The sequence below is a fragment of the Pleurodeles waltl genome, chromosome 11 (genome assembly GCF_031143425.1).
Source record: "Pleurodeles waltl isolate 20211129_DDA chromosome 11, aPleWal1.hap1.20221129, whole genome shotgun sequence".
In the NCBI taxonomy this organism is placed as follows: Eukaryota; Metazoa; Chordata; class Amphibia; order Caudata; family Salamandridae; genus Pleurodeles; species Pleurodeles waltl.
The window spans coordinates 24,734,725-24,755,330 of NC_090450.1; the positions used below are offsets into that span (position 1 = coordinate 24,734,725).

At 43.0% G+C, this 20,606-nt stretch overlaps 1 protein-coding gene across 1 annotated transcript in view; it reads right to left on the reverse strand.

The window, feature by feature from the left end:
• The window catches only part of PDE6D (phosphodiesterase 6D), a 69,238-nt gene that overhangs the window by 2,247 nt on the left and 46,385 nt on the right, over positions 1–20,606 (reverse strand). The window contains exons 2-4 of the mRNA XM_069212871.1: positions 18,812–18,900; positions 12,396–12,521; positions 7,719–7,824 (exon numbers count right to left, since the gene is read on the reverse strand). Coding sequence (XP_069068972.1) covers positions 7,719–7,824; positions 12,396–12,521; positions 18,812–18,900 — 321 coding nt within the window. The remainder of the gene's footprint in view (positions 1–7,718; positions 7,825–12,395; positions 12,522–18,811; positions 18,901–20,606) is intronic.

Consider the following 20,606-nt stretch of genomic DNA (forward strand, 5'->3'; position numbering starts at 1 on the left):
GGCACCATCCATACCTGGAGAACCACCTCAGCTGCCAAGACTAAGACCGTAGACCTATGTCCCAAGAGTAATGTTCCCCAGTCCCAGAAGTCAGATAATCTCCTGTGCTCTGTTTTAGCACCATCAATGGTACAATCCCGATACCTAGCATCACTGGGACTTTCTGTATCTCCTGCCCATTTGAGTAGTGTCTCTTGAAGGTTGGCACATAGAGCAACACATTGGCAGTACTCTGGAATACCTGGGCCACCACCCTGATCCTACCAGCAGAACCATGGGAAAGTGAAGTGGCACAGATATACTGGGAGCCCCCGGCATTCAAACACAACAACCTGCCACGACGTAGTAAAAGTTCTGGTTTTATTTTATGGCTCATGAAGACTGATCCGCTACTAAATGATGGAATCCCGTCTCCTTATATCTCTATCACAGTGGGCAGCAAGGTCACTTTCTGATTACTTAAAGGCTCTTACACATATAGATAACTTAAATAAAAGGCTGGGAGTGGGAGCAAGTGAGTGTTGGGGACACTGATGGGCGGGCAGAGAGTACAGCCTGGGGCACAGGAAGTGAGCTTCTGGAGGCAAAATAGGCCTCCGTTTTAGGATTGGACTGAAGGCTTATACCACACACAGCTTTCAGTGTGCCACAGGAAGCCAGCTGGGAGCTTCCAATGCAGGTTTTATATGGTCTTACCTTTGAAGTGTCACACCAGGCTGGTTGCTTGGGTTTTGCATCATTTGAAAGCGGTCTGTTGGCTTTTCTCGAAGGCTTGTGGAGACTAGGTTAGGTAATGTACTCCAGATTGTACTAAGACCTTTGGGTCATTCACAGAGGTGGTTGAATTTACAACCAGACACAAGGAAATGTGTTCTTTATCCATTTTATAAGGCTGGTGGAAGAAAGTGAATGCAAGGTTTAATATTCTACTGAGATCTAAGCCACTGAAAAGAGACTGTTGTTCCTACTTCCCTCTGGGATGCTCAGGACAAGGACCTGAATTGCGTTGTTGAGGCACAATATGCTCTCTGTCATTTAAAGACAGCTGCGAGTAAGGCAGTTGACGAGCTTCTACTAATACTCACCTCCTTATCGAGATGAAGTTGGATTTGTATTAATACATTTGGTGTTCTAGCTGATCGGTCAGGCGAGAGGGGGCATGTAAATGTTAAAAAGAAAAAAGGAACCTCGAGGTATGCCATGTAAGACTCTGCAAATGGACCATTTAAAAAAATCATTCTAATCCTCGAATGATCATGATAAATAAGAATCCATTCCAGAGTTATCCCTTAAACACCTTCTAATTTTTAGCCCCCACCTCAAATCTGACTGGCGGCTATGATGCCCGACGTCATTAAAGGTCCCTGGACACTTTGTCAACTACTACATTTAATAGGCAGATTTGGAGATAACTGGTAGCTGGGTGGGACCTCATTATCAGCATGGGACTTCGTTGTCAGAATGATTATTGCTGGTTTTATGTATACTGGGAGTGCTAGGGATTCCAGGTTACAAAACCAGACATGCCTTGTTGGTAGAACGAAGTCTTTGATTCGACTGGCTGGTTAGCATCTCTTCCATTGTCACTATAATGAAACCAGACCTAGCTGTGGTAGGTGATTCCCATAGGGAATATAGCAAATGCTTAGTGTTGTTGGTCGTTTTATTCCAGATTTCTTTTTTTTTTGCCTCAAAAAGGGATACAATCCATACAATGCTGTTCATTTGCTCATGAAACTATTAAGGCATTTGAATTCACTTTTTCCAAAAACAAGTGGTAGATTGTGTTTGACACATTAATGTAGTATCAACTTTACATTCACTAGAGAAATCTGCCTCCCTCAAGGCTAGTCCCATTGTTAGTAAATTCTTGTATGTGTGTTCCTTCTCAAGTGTGCTGACAGGCTTAAGTCTCTGAAATATGATTTTTGGGGCTACTGTTTTAGGGTGTAATGCCAGTTCAAGGAGCTCTTCAGAAAAAGGTTTACAGAGCCAGGTCCGGGGTATATATTGTTGCCACACTTGAAGAATTAGGGCTGGTGCTACAGAGAGCCTCCACACACAAAATAACTACTGTTGGAGCCAGCACTGTGCTGATCCTATGCTTAAAAACTTTGCTAGATAAGCAGACATTTGAGGTGAGCAAATCTAGAGTGTCGCTGGTGTTGCAGGGTGCTCCTTACTAGAGCAGCTCTCCACCTAAAATTGGGAACTTCCCAGAGTTCTCCTTTGTTTTTTGCATAATTTATGCGTCACTCTAACCCTGAAAGGGCCTTGGTTTGATATATATATATAAAAAATTAAAATAAAAAATACAAAGCAATAAGAACCAGGGCTATAGCCAGATTCAGAGGCATGCACTTTTGCCTTTGGATTACAAAGTCATCCCCTTCCCTTTTGTACAATTACAGCTACGAACCACATGTCTAACACTTATGGGGTATGCATAGATTCCTTTGTTTTTCTGTTGGTCTGCCTACAGTATGCGCCATGAACCTTTCTGTTCTGGTTCTTAAAGGTTTCTGTGATCAGTGATAGCTAGGTGTTTCGTTTTCGCCGATGGGCTCGTTCTCAGAAGTGGTCCACTGCACTGTAACCTGATGTTCATATGAAAATGGATGGGTCTGGCTGAAGTGTAGGCTGTTTGGCATCGCCTCTGCCTGAGCCCATTACTACTCTGTTCATTTCTCATCCTCAATGCGATCATGAAGTTAAACCCTGTTCATGGGATGCGGACCCACTTAAGATTCAGGATCTTCTGGCCGATCTATGATCCTTTGCCTGTGACTGCAGTTTATTCTGGGTCAAAACAATGGAAATTTATTTTAATTATAGACGGTGGTCAGATTACTAAATCCGCACCACGCTTGCAGCTCCATAGCTGGCAGGCGGCTTCATGTAGTAACTTGAAACACTTTGTTCTCTTTGAACGCCTTAGTATTGCAGGCAGGCGTACTGGAACTAAGAGACTTGATTTGTCTGTGTGTGACTGAAACTTTATGTGGTTAGATCAGTCCTGTTTCACTTATAGCCTTGATTTCTGCAGTCCTAGGATTGTGCTCAGGGTTTCTTATCTAAGATCTTGTTTGGGCTAGATGTTTTTTTTTTTTTTTTACATATACATTGCCTGGGTTGTTCTCAGTTTGGGGAAGACTGATTCCATTCAGATTCATTTTGTTCAAATGTATGTTGCAGGGATATCTGGCATGGATTAATGCCTAGGTCGAAACTCTTCACCTAAAGTACTAATGGTAATCCTGCGACAGCAAAACTTATCGGTCTGTTTATGCTTTTTTTTTTTTTTTAAGCTGGAAGGGGCACCTTTGTCATACTGCTCCTTTCTTCTCCTGTGAAGCACAAATCTATGGCAACCCTGGTTGTGCTCTAGGGCCAGTGCCTACAAATTGGCTTAGATGATTTGGTGCTTAGGACGGGCTACTGGCGAGTTCTCACTAGTATGGTCTCCCAACACGACCTGGGGTATTATATGTCTGTGTACAGGGGGTATATATTATAAAAGAAAAAAAAAAGAAAAAAAATGACATAGCTTACCCATACTTAAAGTGCTTCTCTTACTTCCAGTCAGTGGCCTAAGTTAACATCATGCAGCTTACCTTTCCCAGTGGCAGATTCCCACCTAGCACTGGCAAAGGCCCTATCAACTATGGGACAACTCCTAGCGCTGTTTCCATGTCCCGCACGCGGCATCCAGAGTGTGCCAAGTATGCTGAACACTGCTTCACAGCTGTTGTGGGACTCACAGCGAGAGAACTGCCAGCTTTATGCCTTCATCATGCCTGTTTAATGCACCGTCTCTGGTGAGCAACTTGGGACTTTCGTGCACCAAGCAGGCCGCCCGAGGTTGATTTTGGGCTTCCCAGTTATCTGTTAGGGGCTGATCTAGCTTCTTCTTACCAGATCATGTCAACTGAGTGGGAACTTCCTCTGGATCTCGGTCCCCTCATCCTGTAACATGTTTTGCACCAGGATGAATCATATAGGCACTGCTTCTCCTACTGTACACATTTTCACTTTGCACAGTCAGTTATTCTGTCTGCCACATTATTTTAAAATAAGGTACATGCAGGATTTACTGGGACAGGGAAAATAATTGTTGATGGGGACGACCGACCCTGAAGTGTAGGAGTATTTCAAGAATTCCCCTCCAAAACTGCCAGTACAATCTATAGATTTTTACTGTATCTTTATTGCCATAGACGCATCAAACTACAATTACAGCAAGTCCATATCTGGAGCCACCGAAAATATTTATAATTAGCATGAGTTGGGTGTAGGTGTGTGGGCTAAATACAGGGAGCTGCACAAGTGACATACCTTGATGCCATCGCCCACACAAGAAACTAAACCTTCCCCTTAATCTAATATAAATTCCAAACTGACTAAAGTAATATGTGGTGTTGATTTATTCTGACTGTTGGCTGTCAGGGATTCTCTTGTATTCCCAACATGATACTTGGCATCATGACGTTTTTAAGTTTGCTGGCGTTTGAGGAAGGGTCATAGATACAAACCCAGGACTCTTGGAGAGGGCAGGATCCCTTGCTCAGTTCACTTGGTGCAAGGCGGGGGTTATTTGTGGCGCACCTATTCCAAAGATCAACAGCCGATGCTGATCAATACACAAGCCAACATGTTCAACAACAATCATGTACAGATCGTGGCTCCTTGTCCAAGATGAAAGGAGATCACTGGGACATCTTGACACGTTTTGAATACTCTCTAGACTCCAGAACCATTGAGAAAACATTCTAGGTTTATTGTATGTGGTGGTTTGGCTCTACTGTTCTCTGCATGACCTGTGTGGATTGAGCATATGCACGCTCTTTTGAGAGCGCACCCTTAAAGGATCTACTGTTCTTAGCATTCTGTGTGGGTTGAGCATATGCACGCTCTTTTGAGAGCACACCCTTAAAGGGGTCTACACCCTTAAAGGATCTACTGTTCTCTGCATGATCTGGGTGGGTTGAGCATATGCACGCTCTTTTGAAAGCACACCCTTACTCTATTGCACCACTGAAGAGCAAGAGGCGTATCTCTTACCTCTGAAAGGAAAGGTGCACTCTCATAATTCGTCCCTGGGCAGGAGGAATACTGGATGGGTGAAGAGAAGTGGTGAGGGTGTAGCCCTTTTGAACAATAAGCAAGATCCACCTTTCAAACATGATGATCACCAACTTTGAAGAAGTGCTGCGGCCTGCCCCCTCACTGATTAGTTTGAGTAGCAGAGAACGAACTAGAGCAGCTAATCTGTTGTAGCAACAGAAGAGACATGCAAGGACCTCTGTGGCCTCTTCTCATTTGCTGGTTCCGCATCGAGGTCCTGAACAGACTAGTTTATCTGCCGAGTCACTGGATGAGAACGATTTCTGTGCCCGTATGCCAGCCCCCTGGAATAGCCCCTAAAGTTTCAGATGTCGTGGAAACTTGTTTTGCAGAGGTCAACAGCCCCAAGGAACATGCCACAGCTCAGTTATCTTTAAAGTGTTCTACAGCGGAGTCAACCTTCTCTCCAAAGAGGCGAGACCAGTCAAAAGACAAATCCATACATCATCAGAAATCTGGTCGACCTCATCAAGGTGTCTGCGAAGCACAATACCGGTACAGACTGACATGACAATGAAGTCCACGGTATTCCAAGCCTGGGCAGATGACTTACTTTGCCACATCATGAATAGCCCATTCTTGCGTTCACAGCTCTTAGTGCACAGCTGCCAAAAGAAAGCATTTGCTTTTTAAAGCTCACCTTAATCAGTGGTATCAGGAGGTGCACCCTTCTCTGGTACAGGAACGGAGTCAGAACCCAAAAGAAAATGAAGGCTCTGTTGATAACTGCAACACAGTAGAGGCACTGGGTTAGAGTAATACTGCATGGCAGCTGGTCGCGCTTTTGTAAATTCGTAGCGAGATAGCAGTCGATCTTGGGCAGCTGGACAGACAGCACTGGGGAAGTAACCGCTGGCAGTAACCAATTGGAGGCCCATAAAGTGGCATGGGTCCCGAAAGCCACAACAGAAGGTGCTGGAAGTACAGTAAAGACTTGCACCATAGACTCTTTCAAGGCCTTGATTTGTTGCAGGGGTTAGTGACAACTCGAGAAAACATTGGGACCAACTGAAGAATCTGGTCCGTTGCCGGCGACTTACAAGGAGCGCAACTTAAATCTGGACGCCCTTGGGCCTTCCCTTTGGAGTCAGAGTGGCTGTTGGCTTGAGACAATAAGTGTGTGCCATTGTGAGAGTAAGACACGCGTCTTCTAGTCGTACTCTCAGAAGGCAAATATTTCTGGGGTTTGATTTCGAGGAGGACATGACTGGTACAATCAGTGTGTATACTGGTGAAGATGGAGTCTTCAAACCTAGGATTGCGCCAGTGGTGCCACTAAATTGTGCCATACACATTTTTCAATTACTTTCCTTATGTTTAAACTCTTTTTTGAGTTGCTCTTGAAAAAAATATTATTCAAAACGGTTGGATGACATTTGTGGAATGTGCTTCAATTTCTAGAGTCAATTGTTTGAAAAAGTTCTTCAAATAGGAGTATGTACACGTATTTTGGCAACTGACAATAAAGTTCACTTTGTTTCTACAGTAATTAATGCATTTCTCAAAGAGAAATGAATTACGCAAGCAGCCATCACTTTTGAGTTGCATCAATTTTATAAGTACGCTGAGAGATCCAATCATGTTTTAAAGGCAAGTATTCCGAAAGCCCAGGAAAGTGGTAAGTCATGGTTAAAGGTTATATGGCATATCATTTGGCCACTTGGGGAAACACCCAAAGTGTAATGGGAGCAAGTCAATTCCAACTGTTGCAGGAAGTAAGTCTATGTAGGAATGCCCCTGGTGGCTGAAAAATAAATGTATTAACATACACAATGGCTAAAGTTGCTGGTGCTGCAAAAAAAATAATGAGAAGCAGTAGGATTCATTGTAAGCAAAGTTGTAATACAACAACACTCTGGAGTGTATCCTCAAGGTTGGTGAGCCGGTAAAGGGATGGTTGCTTGGGACGCTAACGAAAGAGGACAAGGATTAGTCCTCCAAATGATGTGTAAAAATACTGTGGTGACAGATAATAAAAGGCACTGGAATACCATGATAATGGTGATAAGTCTATGGTTGGGGGCAGTTAAAGTAATTTTCAAAGATGACGACTTACGGGAAGGCTGGGACTTCTGGGGAAATCAGAACAAGTCAACAAATCCTAGGCTGAAGGTGGTAGAGAGGGTACATATCCGGTTAGGGAGGAGTATTGCACTCAGGGTTAGGGTGAGTGAACAGGTTTGATGCAAGCCTAGTAGCTTGTTAAATAGAGAGTGAACTAAGGCATATGGTGTACCTCAGATAATGAGACCAGTTGTGTTGCCTGGTCTTTGAATGTTGGTTTAAGCGTGGTGGTGGATTGTGACATCTGCATCTTGAGCCTTTTGATGAGGTGATGTGATATCTATGTAGAAATGATATACTGGGATTAGTTTATGTGCAAGGTTAAGTCAGTGATTCTACCTTGGAAAGGCGGTTGCAAGAAAATAGAAGAGTTTGTTAAGATCTGTATTAAGAGATGTGATATTATTTATATTTCGACACATCATCTATGTGCCAACGACATACATATGGATGAGACCGTGCGGGGGATATTGTGACAACAGGTGACTGCTGACCAGTAGCATGGACTTTTCGACCTGTTCAATACTCACGTTAAAACATTAGCTGGCATCATTTGAGATTCGGGTGCAGCCTCTATCAAAGACTGCCAGGTGTTCATAGAATTGGGTATTACAAAGCCAAACTCGAAGAACCACTCTGCAAAAACAATAAAAGATACAGATGATCAAACACAATATGACAAGCCAACATTTCAAAAGAGAAGAGGGAGGTTTAGGGGATAAAAGAAACCAGGGCAAGTGAATTTCTCCACTGACTTTCACTTAAGTGGAACATTTTCTAAACGGGACATAGCTGGAATAAACATATTTTGGATTTAAAAAAAAAAAAAGGTAGCCTGAATAGTTATTGCCAGCATGTATGCAAGTGAAATAGCCATTAGTCCGAGGTAGCCCCACGAGCTTTCTATCGTGTGGTGATAAACCAAGCCCCAATATAGCACACAAATTACTGCAAAAAGTGGAGATGACCTCTTTTAAATCTTGAAAACAGAAGCGAATTCGAGCTTGGAAACAAATATCAAACTGGATCGCGAAATGTAAAACCCGCCCAGACTGCAGGCTCAATCACAAGGTCACAGCCTTTGTCTCGGGCTGCATTTACTGTCTCTTTTGCATCCCAAAAAACAGGTTTGTAAATAGGAATGCAATGTACTAAGCAACCCATATACCAATCGGTCGTGTACTCAACTCTAAACTGACAACTTCCGGGGGGAGGGGGGGGCTGGGGGGAGCCAAATGGATACAGCTTGCAATGTGTCCCCCAGTGACATCTGTTGTGATATAGGAGACTGAGGCCTGCAAGTAACTTTCACCCCCTGTACTTGCTTCCCAAAATTGGAAACACGTTTATTCGTTTTTAAAAAGCGGCCGTGTTCATTGGAGGAGGAGGAGGAGGAAGAGGAGGAGGAGAAAGGAAGAAGAGGAAGAAGAGGAGGAGGAGGAGGAAGGAAGAGGAGGAGGAAAAGGAGAGGAAAAGGAGGAGGAGGAGGAGGAGGAGGAGAAGAATAATCAATTTCCCATTTGGACAGTCAATAGCAGTTACAAACTACTGGTGCGTACCTTTCAAACTCAAATTCTAGTGGGACGCCTCTTCCTATCTGTGATTTGGAAAGAGGACAAAAGTCCTTTAACGAACCGAAAATACTTTTCAGATTCTTTAAAGTTCTTTTATACATTGTGCAAAGCCTGCCATGTGCACTTTTGAAAATACTAGGGTTTGCAACCGCATTAGGGCTTCGTACATCTGACGGGTAGCGGAACGATAAAATATGAATAACAGTTGTGAAAATGGTATTACTTCCAACACTAGCATTGAGCATCTTTTGTACATTTGCACGGTTGGATAACGCCCCCCAAGACCGCAGAGCGCACGTTGTGCGACAGGGATTGTCCAAGCTAGATTTCTTCCTCGGACCCATAGCTTCAGAATGGTCACGAGTTTCCAGGCCCAGATTAACATCTCCGTTGTCTTTAAAATTCGTTTCCATTCGAAGTTTTGGAAACATTTTTAAAATAAGAAAATACATGAAAAACATTTAAAAACGGAAGTAACAAAATAAATAGGGGGGGGGCCTCATCTAAATTTGATTGTTACGATCAAAAGAGACTTAGGTCAGAAAGCGCGCCCCTCAAGCTAACACTTTCACCACAGTACATTTCTGGGGCACTGGAAAGCTGGGGGCACAGATTATGTTTCGAATTGTGTTTTTTCCCTAGCATAGTTGGAGGGCTCAACAAGTTTAATAATATGTCTTATACAAACAGTACGTTTTCTTTGCTCTTTCTCTTCAAGTGAATTTTCATTGTGATGCTCTCAGTTTGGGTACCTTCGCCACGGCTCAAGTACGCCACGAGCATGGGGTGTCCTAAAACTCATGTTCTTTTGAAATGCGTGCCTAGATCCTTAGCGCAATACTGACCTATTTGGACTAGCTTTAAACAAAATTAAAAATGTTAAAAAAATTTTAAAAAATTAACGAAACACTAATACATATATTAGGAGCTAAGAGGGAGCCTGTGTGTGTGTCCGGACTAAGACATTCTTCCCTGTTGGACAAATGGCACCGTGTCCTCCATCCCTCTTGGCACCCTCCACTGGCGCACACCATCAACACCATGGTTCTTAGATGCGATAAAGATGTCATCATCCTTAGGACCAAAAACTTCCAGAAGTAACACGGAATGCTCTGAACAGCGTGGCAGCCTAAGGGATACAATGACAGTTGCAGCCCCTACCACTCACCTCCATGTGTGGCAAGGATGTTTCTCCTGCCGAATACTAGTATATATGGCTCAGCAGTCCTTCCTGGTATCAGGTATCCAGGACAACTCTATTTCACAAGTTTCACTCCCACCAGCAGTGTATCGATTTTTTTTCCCCACATGTTATTCCTTACAATTTTGAATTACATACCAGATAAAAACAGAACACTGACACTGGTCCATTGCAAGGGAAATCGCCTAATGTGGGATCATGAGGGGAAGTGGAGGCTAGAGAAGTTGGCTCTACACAGGAGGGAGCAAACATGCCACATTATCACCTCGCGCGGTCTTTGCTACAGATAGCAAAACAGGGGCGGAATCATGTTCTAACTGGGCGTGGGCACTCTTGTTATTCACCAGACACTCCTACCCAACGTACTCCCTGTTGTTACTAGTCATTGGTACTGTACAAGATCACCACCTGCCCTGGGAGGACTATCTAAGGTACCCCGAGAGTGAGGAGCAAGGGGAAGTCTGCACTCTCACATCGAGGCACAACTTACAGATCAAGTTATTTTCCGCCAAGAACAGAGGTCTACGAGGATGTAATCAATATGGCTTCAGTAAGAGTTCTTTTTAAAAGTGGGGCGCATCTCCGCATCAGACTTTGTTCTCTCAAGTGACAACACACACAGAGGTCCAGCAACTGCAACGCTACCTTTAGGAAACCTTTTAGGTAAGGACCTGGAAGTTGAGGTTTACCCCAGAATAGATCTTAGGCACAATTTCCCTTAGTAGAGCTGTGGGTTCAAAACACACATTAAAGTCCCTACCCACAATTACAGCGGTCCCCTCCCCGGCCTTGGGTATGGTATCTTTTAAAAGATGTAAAACTGGAGACTCAGCTGTCTTCCATACACTCCTTTAATAGACATTTAAAAGTAGCAATTTTACTTTGCTTCATGAAAGCAATTAAAGTCCAAGTAAATCAGGAGAGTCAATGGGTAGTTGCCTTGCATGGCAACCCGAAGAGATGTTAAGCCAAACAGCAAGACCACCCGAGGGCCTACTAACAAGGGATTTATGTGCTGAAGCATAAATAGTCTTATAGCCTTGCCTATGTGTGGGAGTCATTTCCCAAGTTTCCTGGGGCAGAAAGATAGCACCCTGATCAATAGAGGCCCCCCACACCTCTCGGGCAAGCTTACTACCAGGCCCAGTTATGTTCCAAGAGACCAGTGTAACATTATTAATGAAACTAGTCATGGGGGAGCTGGGGTACCCTGAGGAAGAATAAGGGGTTCACTACGAAGGAAGCAACACATTTCCAGGGCTAGCTGGCTACACTTCCATTATGTTGAGGTGATTCTGATCAATGAGAATCAACAAAGAAATATCTGAAGCAGCTAGTGCCACTGGTGGGCCCTTGAAAAGGGCAAGATGTGTTTTGTTGCCAAGTAGATGTTGCTAGATTCCATGCAATTTCCAGTCAATCGACTCGGGATAATAAAGAAAATAAACAAGATTACTCCACCTCATATGGAGGGGAGTACTCTAGTTTTAAATTGGACGAGGGAATTGGAAGGCGAGACGGATCGTGCTTGTAGAGACAACAGGCCATTAACAATAGCGGGAGGTAGGAAAACTGCAGTTTGAGGAGATGAGAATTACTGTCTGGGGAGGGCAGGTGGGGGCCCTAGTGATATCAGAGTGGTTGACGCTAGCACTTCCCAACATCCCTAACCCAATGGGTAACTATCAGTTGGAGAAGGTGTATTCTCCCTGGCGTGTGGGAGAAATTAGGGACGTCTGTCATGTAAATTAACCTAATATGCTAAAAATCCATTGTAATTGGCAGCAATCTATGGACTATTATGCAAGTGAGGCTCGGGTGAAATATCAGGTTTCTGTACTGTAGCTGGTGTAGTAGTATTCTGTGGAAATGAACTGGATCGGGCAATACACTTCTCGCTCTTTAGAATATTTTGGGTAGATTGATGGATTATCCTTGCTAGCCCTAGGGGGGTTTTGGCAGGTTACTACAGATGAGAAAGATGTCAAATACTGGACTGAGCTATCTTTATGTCTGTCCTCGCCACAGTTCAGAACATGAATTACACAAACACAGATAACTAAGGCCTAAAATCATTTGAAGATTCAGATACAAAAAATATCAAACAATTGCTCTGCTCAGCATAAACAATAAGGGGAAGTAGGCTCGCAGAAGAGCCATTCTTCCCCTAAAGAGAGCTGCTGTCCCACACTGCTGTGGCAACAGTGCCCAGGAGGGCCCAGTTACCTGGTACTGAAGCATGGATTCTGTGATGAGAACCAAGAAGCTTACGCAAGGCAAACGCCACCGCTTTCATCAAGCAACCATTTGCTGATCAAGAATTATACCTGGGGGAAGGACATTTTCAGATCTACAACAGTGAGGGGCAACAAAGGAAAAAATTCCATTAGAAAACTTCAGATCCACTGCCAACATTTTAAGAGAAGCAGTACCTTCTAGACACTGTCCCTTGAAAAATACTTTCTGTTCAAGGCGGAATTTTTCCATCTGCTCCGCTGATGAGAAGTTTAGCTCCCGGGATACAGCCTTGCACTTCAGTATTTTCTTAGGAACACGAGCTGGTAAGAAATAAAGAACAAAATACACCATTATCAGCCAGTACGAGACATTAACTAAAAATAACTTGCAACCGAGATTGGAGAGAGTGTGATGTGCTTATTAGGTGAGACAGCCAGCTTTAGCTGTCCCCGAGTTCAGACGATCTATTAAACAAAGACGCTGCAGGTGTCATTTATCGCACTCACCAGACGTGTGTGTGTTGCAACTCACACTCAGGGCATTTGAAAAACTGTTTTTGCACTCGGGCATGAGGCGTTCTTCGGTGCAGTACACAAGGGAGGGCGCAGGCCTCATTGGAACTTTAGGATTTTTTTTCCTTGACCTGGATGCTGTCATAAACATGCTCCCCACTTCACCTATCCTAATTCACTCTGCTTGCTTGGTGTGCAGTGTGATGGGTGCACTGTAGTGTTTGGAAATTGTATTATGGGGCGTTTCTGCAGGTCATGTAGTAAAGCTCCCCAGCAGGATCCCATCAGAGGATCATTTCACAGCATGTAATATCTAGTTCAACAGGTCTAGACAATGGGAAGTGTAATTCCTTCTGGTGCGAGTCAAAAGGACAGTGCAATTTACAAGGGTCCAGGATATTTCATTCACTGTGAGGTAACCGGGAGTCGAGGGACCCAATGGCAAATTAAATCAGAAAATCTGTTATTTTCGGACCCTGTTACATTAGACTACACACGACTGTCTTCCTAATTTCAATTCCCTCGGGTGAAATGTAAAAAGAAAAAAATGGCACAGTGCTTGCTTCCACCGTATTGTAACTCTATAGGGCTGCACAGTCTAGCTGTTACTGCAGATCTTGAGGACAATCACTTGTCCTGCTGACCCTGAAACTTATGCACAATTTGAGCAAATGTTTCAGAAGCAGGCATGCTAACCAACTGAGCTATCTCATCAGCTTAGGAAGTCAAAAATCCACGAGGAAGTAAATGTAATGGCTCAATTTTATGTATGTTGCATTAGAAAAGGTTTGTTACCTGTAATCCTGGTTCTTGGTCATAGGAATTTCTGAACAATTAATGGTTGCCGCCTTCTTTAATTATGGAACACTTTTAAAGAGAACATCGTCTTCAGAAAAAAAATCTATTTAAAAGTAACTTCAACATTTGCTTATCTAACTTGTTTGGGTGCCCAAGGCCTGCTGACCGCCCCTTCATGGGAAGTCCGCCTATGTTGTTTCTTATTTGCAACTCTTGATTACTTTTCTGAATTTATGGTTGCTAACCTATGACAATGTGCTGTATGTACTATGAGTTCTGATAATGTACTTTTAGTTTATATATTTGGATGACCTGTACCATTTTAAAATAGGACTAGCGGAATAGTTTCTGTGATATTGTAGAGCTCTCATGATTCTCCAGACTCCCAGCTCTTTAAGATCCCGAGGAACTTCTTATATCACTATTGTGGTTGCCGAATAATTGCACAACTGGATTCTCACAAACAGAGCCTGACCTTGCGAGCTCCAGGCTGCTGCCTTTGGTATTTAACATATTAACTGCACCCATCGTAATTGCAGACCTTTGAATTCTAATTATTAATAAGGACTTCAAGTGATTTATATATTCAAATAACTTGTCTGCCTTCATATTACCTACTTATTCCCCCGGATTGGCAGGTTGTTTTGGTATCTTGTTGAATATTTTTGCATATATGTCTGCACTAAATTCTGCTTCAAATAAAGCCTCATTTCCAGACTTGGTGCATGGGCTCTCCAGGGAGAAAGGGTGAAGGGGAGCCATTTAAGCACCAGTGCCTCTGACAATGTTATGTTCCTACTGCAAACTCCCCGTCATACTCTTGTAAGTTCGTTTATGATTATTGGCACATTAAATGGCCGTTTTCCTCCTTCCGAACTGAAAATTGGTACAAATTCTTTCTAAGGGCCAACGGGAATCTAAGTGTGGTCAAGAATGTCCCTGTCAAGCCACAGATTGGGAGAAACAAAAAGTGCAAGATGGTGAGAGAATGAAATATTCAACAGGTTTGGCAAACATGCAAATCTGAATCTACGGTAGTCGCCCCATTGCATTACCAAGGGTTCTGCACCCCCATGACGGTACACCGGTTGGTTGTAATGTGAATGGGGGGCGTGTCCTTGTTGCTCTTGATGGCTTAGTAACCGCAGTTTACGTACTGAGAGTGAAATCCTGCCAACCTCCTTCAGGCATAGAGCGGTCGGAGGTATGAACTTCAGAGACCATAGAGCTATCAGGGCTAAGATGTAGCTACAGGGTAGAAGGGGCCCGCCTAGATGTGTGGAGGGGTCTAAATCTGAGAAAAGAGTCCTCTCCAAGTGTTACGTACAGAGAGCAAGTCCTTGAAACAGGAGTCCTGCCCAGCAATCCAGCTAGAGAGCTAAAAACAACATCTAAACTGCCAAAGACTTGCAAGTTTACTCATCTTTGTTTGCCACTGTATAGATGGTCAGTACGCAATTCTACTAGAAATTAGTAGAACACATTACCCTGGTGATAAAGAGTAAGCCTGCACCAAGCCAAACTCAGTTGACAGGAAACCCTTTTTTAACTGCTCGGGTATCTATTTAACTAGGAGCACTAGGTTTTCCCTTTCGCACCCCTAGTCCCCCTGGTTTCAACATATAGGCCTACCTATATTGGATTCTGGACTTTTTGAACACTTTTCTACAACATTCGGTTCCAGAGTTATTTCAGTCTTAAACACAGAGTGCTACCTACACCACAAACTAGGCACCTTCTGCTCTTGGTTGAGGACTGTGTGCAGGGAGTTCACTGCAGATTCCTGGAAGCTCGCCTAAAAGCGACAAAACTTAACAAAAAACACAAGCATGATTTGAGACAAAGACCTCTAAAGTGTCAAGACAACCCCTAGATGCGAACTGTTGTGCTGTCTCACTTCCCACCACAGCTGCGAACTTTAACACTGAATTTTGGCAACTTAGTGACATCCTTAAATATTGTGGGAGACCACCAACACCAGGAGGTCAACTGTATCTAAAGGGGAGGACATGTCTCGGGTGGGCACCAGAGGATATGAGGATGAAGACTACTCTGTAACTCTGAGGCCATTGGATTATTTTGGGTTCTTTGATATCCCACATCAGCCATGAGGAGCAATTAATCTCTGCTGGAAAAACAAGCATGTGTCCTCAACATAATCCACTGAAATACAAAGGGAATTATTCTCTGCAGGATGACTGAACCCAACCAACAGTAGGTCGTCGAAGACAAAAGGTCAGTGTTGGCACTGCTCCTTAGAAATGATTGAAACATCAATAGGTCTGTAATACAAGAGTTATTTTTTCATGGGACAATAATCATGGAAATGAATCCTTGCTCTTTGTATGTACTACCTTCGGGTACCATTTAGCAGTTTAAAAGGGAAAAGTAGTGCTGCCATTCTGGGACAGCAGGCGGTAGTGAGGTGGGCTGTGCTAAAGAATGCAGGGCATCTTTCTAATAGGGGATACTGATCTTGGTGCCATCTGTGTGTGCAGTCTTCTAGTTCTTCAACTATCCATTCATTGCTTCATCAGTGGTCGCCACAAGACAACATTCCATATTAGCTGTATAAATTGTAAGGCTTAGTACTCCAATGGTCTCGAAAACACTAAAATGAATTTTTCATACTACTTTTAAAGTGCCTGTGTGGTCCTAAAATTGTTCCTATCCATCACTTAATTCCTTGTTTAGAGTCAGCATTTCCCCTGTGTGCGTTTCATAGATCCTGCCTCTACCTACTGTTCGGTTGTCACTGAACATTCACCAAGGTGACATTTTTTAGATTTTCACCTATTTTGGCTCAACCAGTTTCTTCAATCACTCAGAGTTGATCCTTTCTATGTACTTTGAGTCAAACAGAACGCCAGTCCCAACTGCTCTAGACACTGGCCCAGAGCATCATCATTTCCTGCTGGGACACTTCAAAGTAGCAGTTCCTAAACATCTGGTATTTTCTTTGTAGGCCCCAGGCTCCCTACAACCTGCGTATTGAGATTAGTCATTAGGCTCTAAGTGTGGACACACTCTGCCATCCTTAATACAGACGAGTACTGCATTCAGTGAGTAGAGCTCGTCAATTGCATGCATAACAAGACTGTGGAGATTGTAGGTGCATAAAAAGAGGGGGCAGAGGATGTGCATACGGATGCCTAAGTGTGTGCTGAGCATAGCTTAAGGTCTCATAGAAAGTAGACCACAGCAACATATGGTTTATCTTGAAAAGAACTACAATTACCACAAGGTGGTCTTCAACCTAATTCTGACCCCGCTATCTCTGCTGGATATACTCTGGATGCCATACTCATGCACCCAACCACCACCACCCTCCTAAAGGAAAAGGCCACTGTGAGACAACTTCACAGTTAAATCGGTAGTGACTATACCATCATTACAAATCAGGCTCAATAACCAACAACAGACAGCTACAACAAATGATCTCATAGAAAAATACTGGACTCAACTGTCATCTTAAGAGAACCCCAATAAATACACAATCTCAAGACATACACACCATGTACAACTGGATCTCATCCACAATGGACAACCAGATACTGATAAAGACTATAAAGACTAGGCCCAGGGTTACCCATTTGAGAACAACACGTGGATTCATGAAATCAAAAGAATGAAAACACAAATTCACATACAGACCCACAACTGGGGAAAAAAGATGAAGACGTACTATGCCAGTATAACAAAACCTACAAAAGAGCCATCAGTACCACCAAAAAGACAACACTATTACAAAATCCATAACTAAAGCTGAATGTCCTTCTAAATCATGGCACAGGATTCTATTAGAACCCATAATACAGAGGACCAAAACACAGAAACACTTCAAAAGCATCCCTTCTATGACAAAATCTGCAAGTAATAGGTAAAAAAAAAATAAGCTAGAAAACTATCTTAAGGAGAAGACAACAACTATTCCTACAACACAAGACTCATCCACCACAGTTTCAATACACTCAAAAAACAGAAATTAAATATTACTGCTGTGAGACATTTAGGATAACCTTGAGATCCAGCACCTCCAAAACGTTTAAAGACACATTTTGGAAAACATGTACTGGGAAGATGGCTAAAAGATTGCTCCAGGTTCTTTTAACTAGGCTCCTTACCATCAGAGTTGGCAACCTCCTACAAACACTCCTCAAAAAGAAAACCTTCAATCCATATTACCCGCAAACTACAGACCAATATTTAGTAATCCAGTCCCAGGAAAAATATTTGAAAGAGCAGGTTTTACTCAAAACATCCTACAGAAGCACAGAGTCAGCCATCATATTCATTTAGACTGACCGAAAATTTGCAGTGGACATGGACTAAGTGGTTGCGCTACTGCTTCGGGACCTACGAGCAGTATCACGGTTCACCACAACACACCTACTACAAATGCACCAGTCCTCTTTGAATACTTTAAAAAATGCTCTAAAACAGATTACTTCTTACCTCAGAGGTAAAGTGTTGTGTACCTACCACTTCACATCAGCATCTCACACCCAACACCGACACGTCTCTTCTATTATGCAATGACTACCCAACACCCTTAACGGACCAGAATTCAACCTCACCCTGTACAATTATGCATAGGATTTGCAAAATCATTTAAAAAAAAACATGGCCTAGAAGACCTCTATAATTAGAAAAAGATGGCAACTGCCTTTACCCGAAAAAAAATAAAAAAATAAAAAATAAATAACTAACCACCTGAAAACCAACACGGTAAAAACAGAGATTCAGACGTGAGGACACTAGCAAAAATGCTAGTCTGACATAGTACTCTAGGGCAGGGGACCACAGTGTGAAAGGCAAATGTGGTGGCTGACTTAGTTTTCTGCTCCAGAATATCATTTGGTCCTTTATGTTAATTCCGGCTTTTCACATAAAGGAGGCCAGGTTAATAACTAGCGAATAAAATCCTAATTAAGCCTACTGCATGTCTTGAGGAAGACAACCAGTGCTGTACGTTGGCCACGTCGTTTCCTTCAGTAAGGTTCTGCCACGTGGCTCACACCCAAAAGCAGACCAGCTACAGCGAACTCCAAGGGACATCATAGATATTGTGTTTAGTTAATGCAGGGAGCAGCAAATCGGATCGAAACTGGGATGATCTCCTGCCAACTTTGTACTTTTTTAAAATTCTACTTCAGACTTGCGATTCAAGAGGTGGAAGGGTCTATATCCTGGAGAGACTGGGAGAACTGGATATTAAGACAATAACAACATTCCAGAGTATGTGTAAGGGATCTGCCCTGCAATTTTCATTTATTCAAATTCCAACATTGTATTCATACCCTCATGTTCGACTCCTGGGACCGACAGGTCTTCTGTTCCTTGCCAGAGTATTTTCCCAGTCTCAGCATCCCGTAGGTTCATCCAGTTTCTGGTTGGAAGTAGTTAAGGATTCACAATGTACTGTTTGGTTCCCATACTGAAGACAAGTTAAATATTCCACATTTTTTAAATCAATTTTGAATGAATGCACAGAAGTTCATGCAGCAACAATATGTCCAGAGGAACAAGTTATTCACCTTCGGTAACACTTGCATTGGTGGGTACTCTAACTGCAGATTCATCATCTTGTGACTATCCTCAAGTGCTAGACTTGATTCAGAAAACGTTTTACAATCCATCATGCACACTTGGAAGTGTCATCATCAGCAACTGTCACTACCGCCACCAACACCATCAAGCCTCTCAACATAATGAAGCAGAACTACATATAAGCTCCACCACTGAGCTCTAAAATCAGTTTATACCAAGACATCATCTGGGCCCAGAGTCGGGGAGCATCACTAACAAACTGAGGTGCTCAACCGCATGCATCATCTAATTTGGAACCAGATTCCCTCTGAACAGTACAATTCACAGAACAGGAGGAAGAGGGTGGGCAGTGAGGACTCTGCCCTTACATATGGTATTCACTAGATAAAATGTTACCCAACTTTTTCTATGATGGATCCAAAAGCCCCTCAGGTGTATACCTTAGGCCCAAGCACAACACAAATTTATGCAAAGGATTATATAGCATGATAAAGTCCATGTCTGGACCGCTTCTCCTTTCTTCACACCAGCGAATCCAACAAAAAGCTGATTATCTACACCACTAGGTAACTCCTTTATCATATCAATGTAAAAACGTATTGCCCACCTAGGATACAGCTGGGAGAATAGTCCCAGAAGCATGATGGGCTGGACTGTGCCATGTCAGAAGGCAAAATAATTTTTGGAAAATGAGAAGAACACATCCAAAGCACCAATTTGTCAGGAAACACGAGGTGGCAGGATTGAAAATGCCTGCAACTCACTGGTCTGACAATGACTACGAGAAACATGGTTTTCAGAGTCAAGACCTTCAGGGTACAACTGTGCAATGTCTTGAAAGGAAGCGCACTTCAGAAAAGGAGGTACCGAAATCGGATTTTACTGTGGCATGATGAAGTGTGAGCGTGGAAAAAGGTTTAAAAATCCTTTAAAAAAATTGCATCACATGGATGACTTGAACAAAGAGCTGATCGGTAAAAAAAAAAAAAAAAAAAAAAAAGCCAAAAGAACCGTTAAGTATCCTTTTCACAGAACTCACAGTAAAACTTAGTCAGACTAACAACAAAATAGACTGGATGTTAATCACTTAGCCTGTCGTGGGTCATCCTGCTTTTCCTCATACTAACTGACAAATTTAGACCAAAGTCCAGAATAAACTGTCTTTGTAAATGGACAGCGAGCAGGATAACTACATTCATCACCTCCGATGGAAGATCAAAACATCTCTGCTGGCGATGCTCTACCCCTACACATAGAGGTGTAGACTTTGGTCCATGATTTCTTAGACTGCCCGTTCGACGATGCGGTCGGTAATTCATTCAGATTGACATTATTGTGCAAGCCCTACTAGTAAAGTTCTTTGGAGCCGGATGCTCCTTCAAAAATATCACACCACCAAGCACTCCAAGTAAGCGATCAGGCAACCATAGTGACGTCAAAGGTCTAGCTCAGAACACCATGGGGTTTGGGGCAGGCTCAAGCAGGGCATTATAAATGGAAGGCTTTGAATGTTAAAGCCCAGGCTGAGAGCCTCAGTCAAGAAGG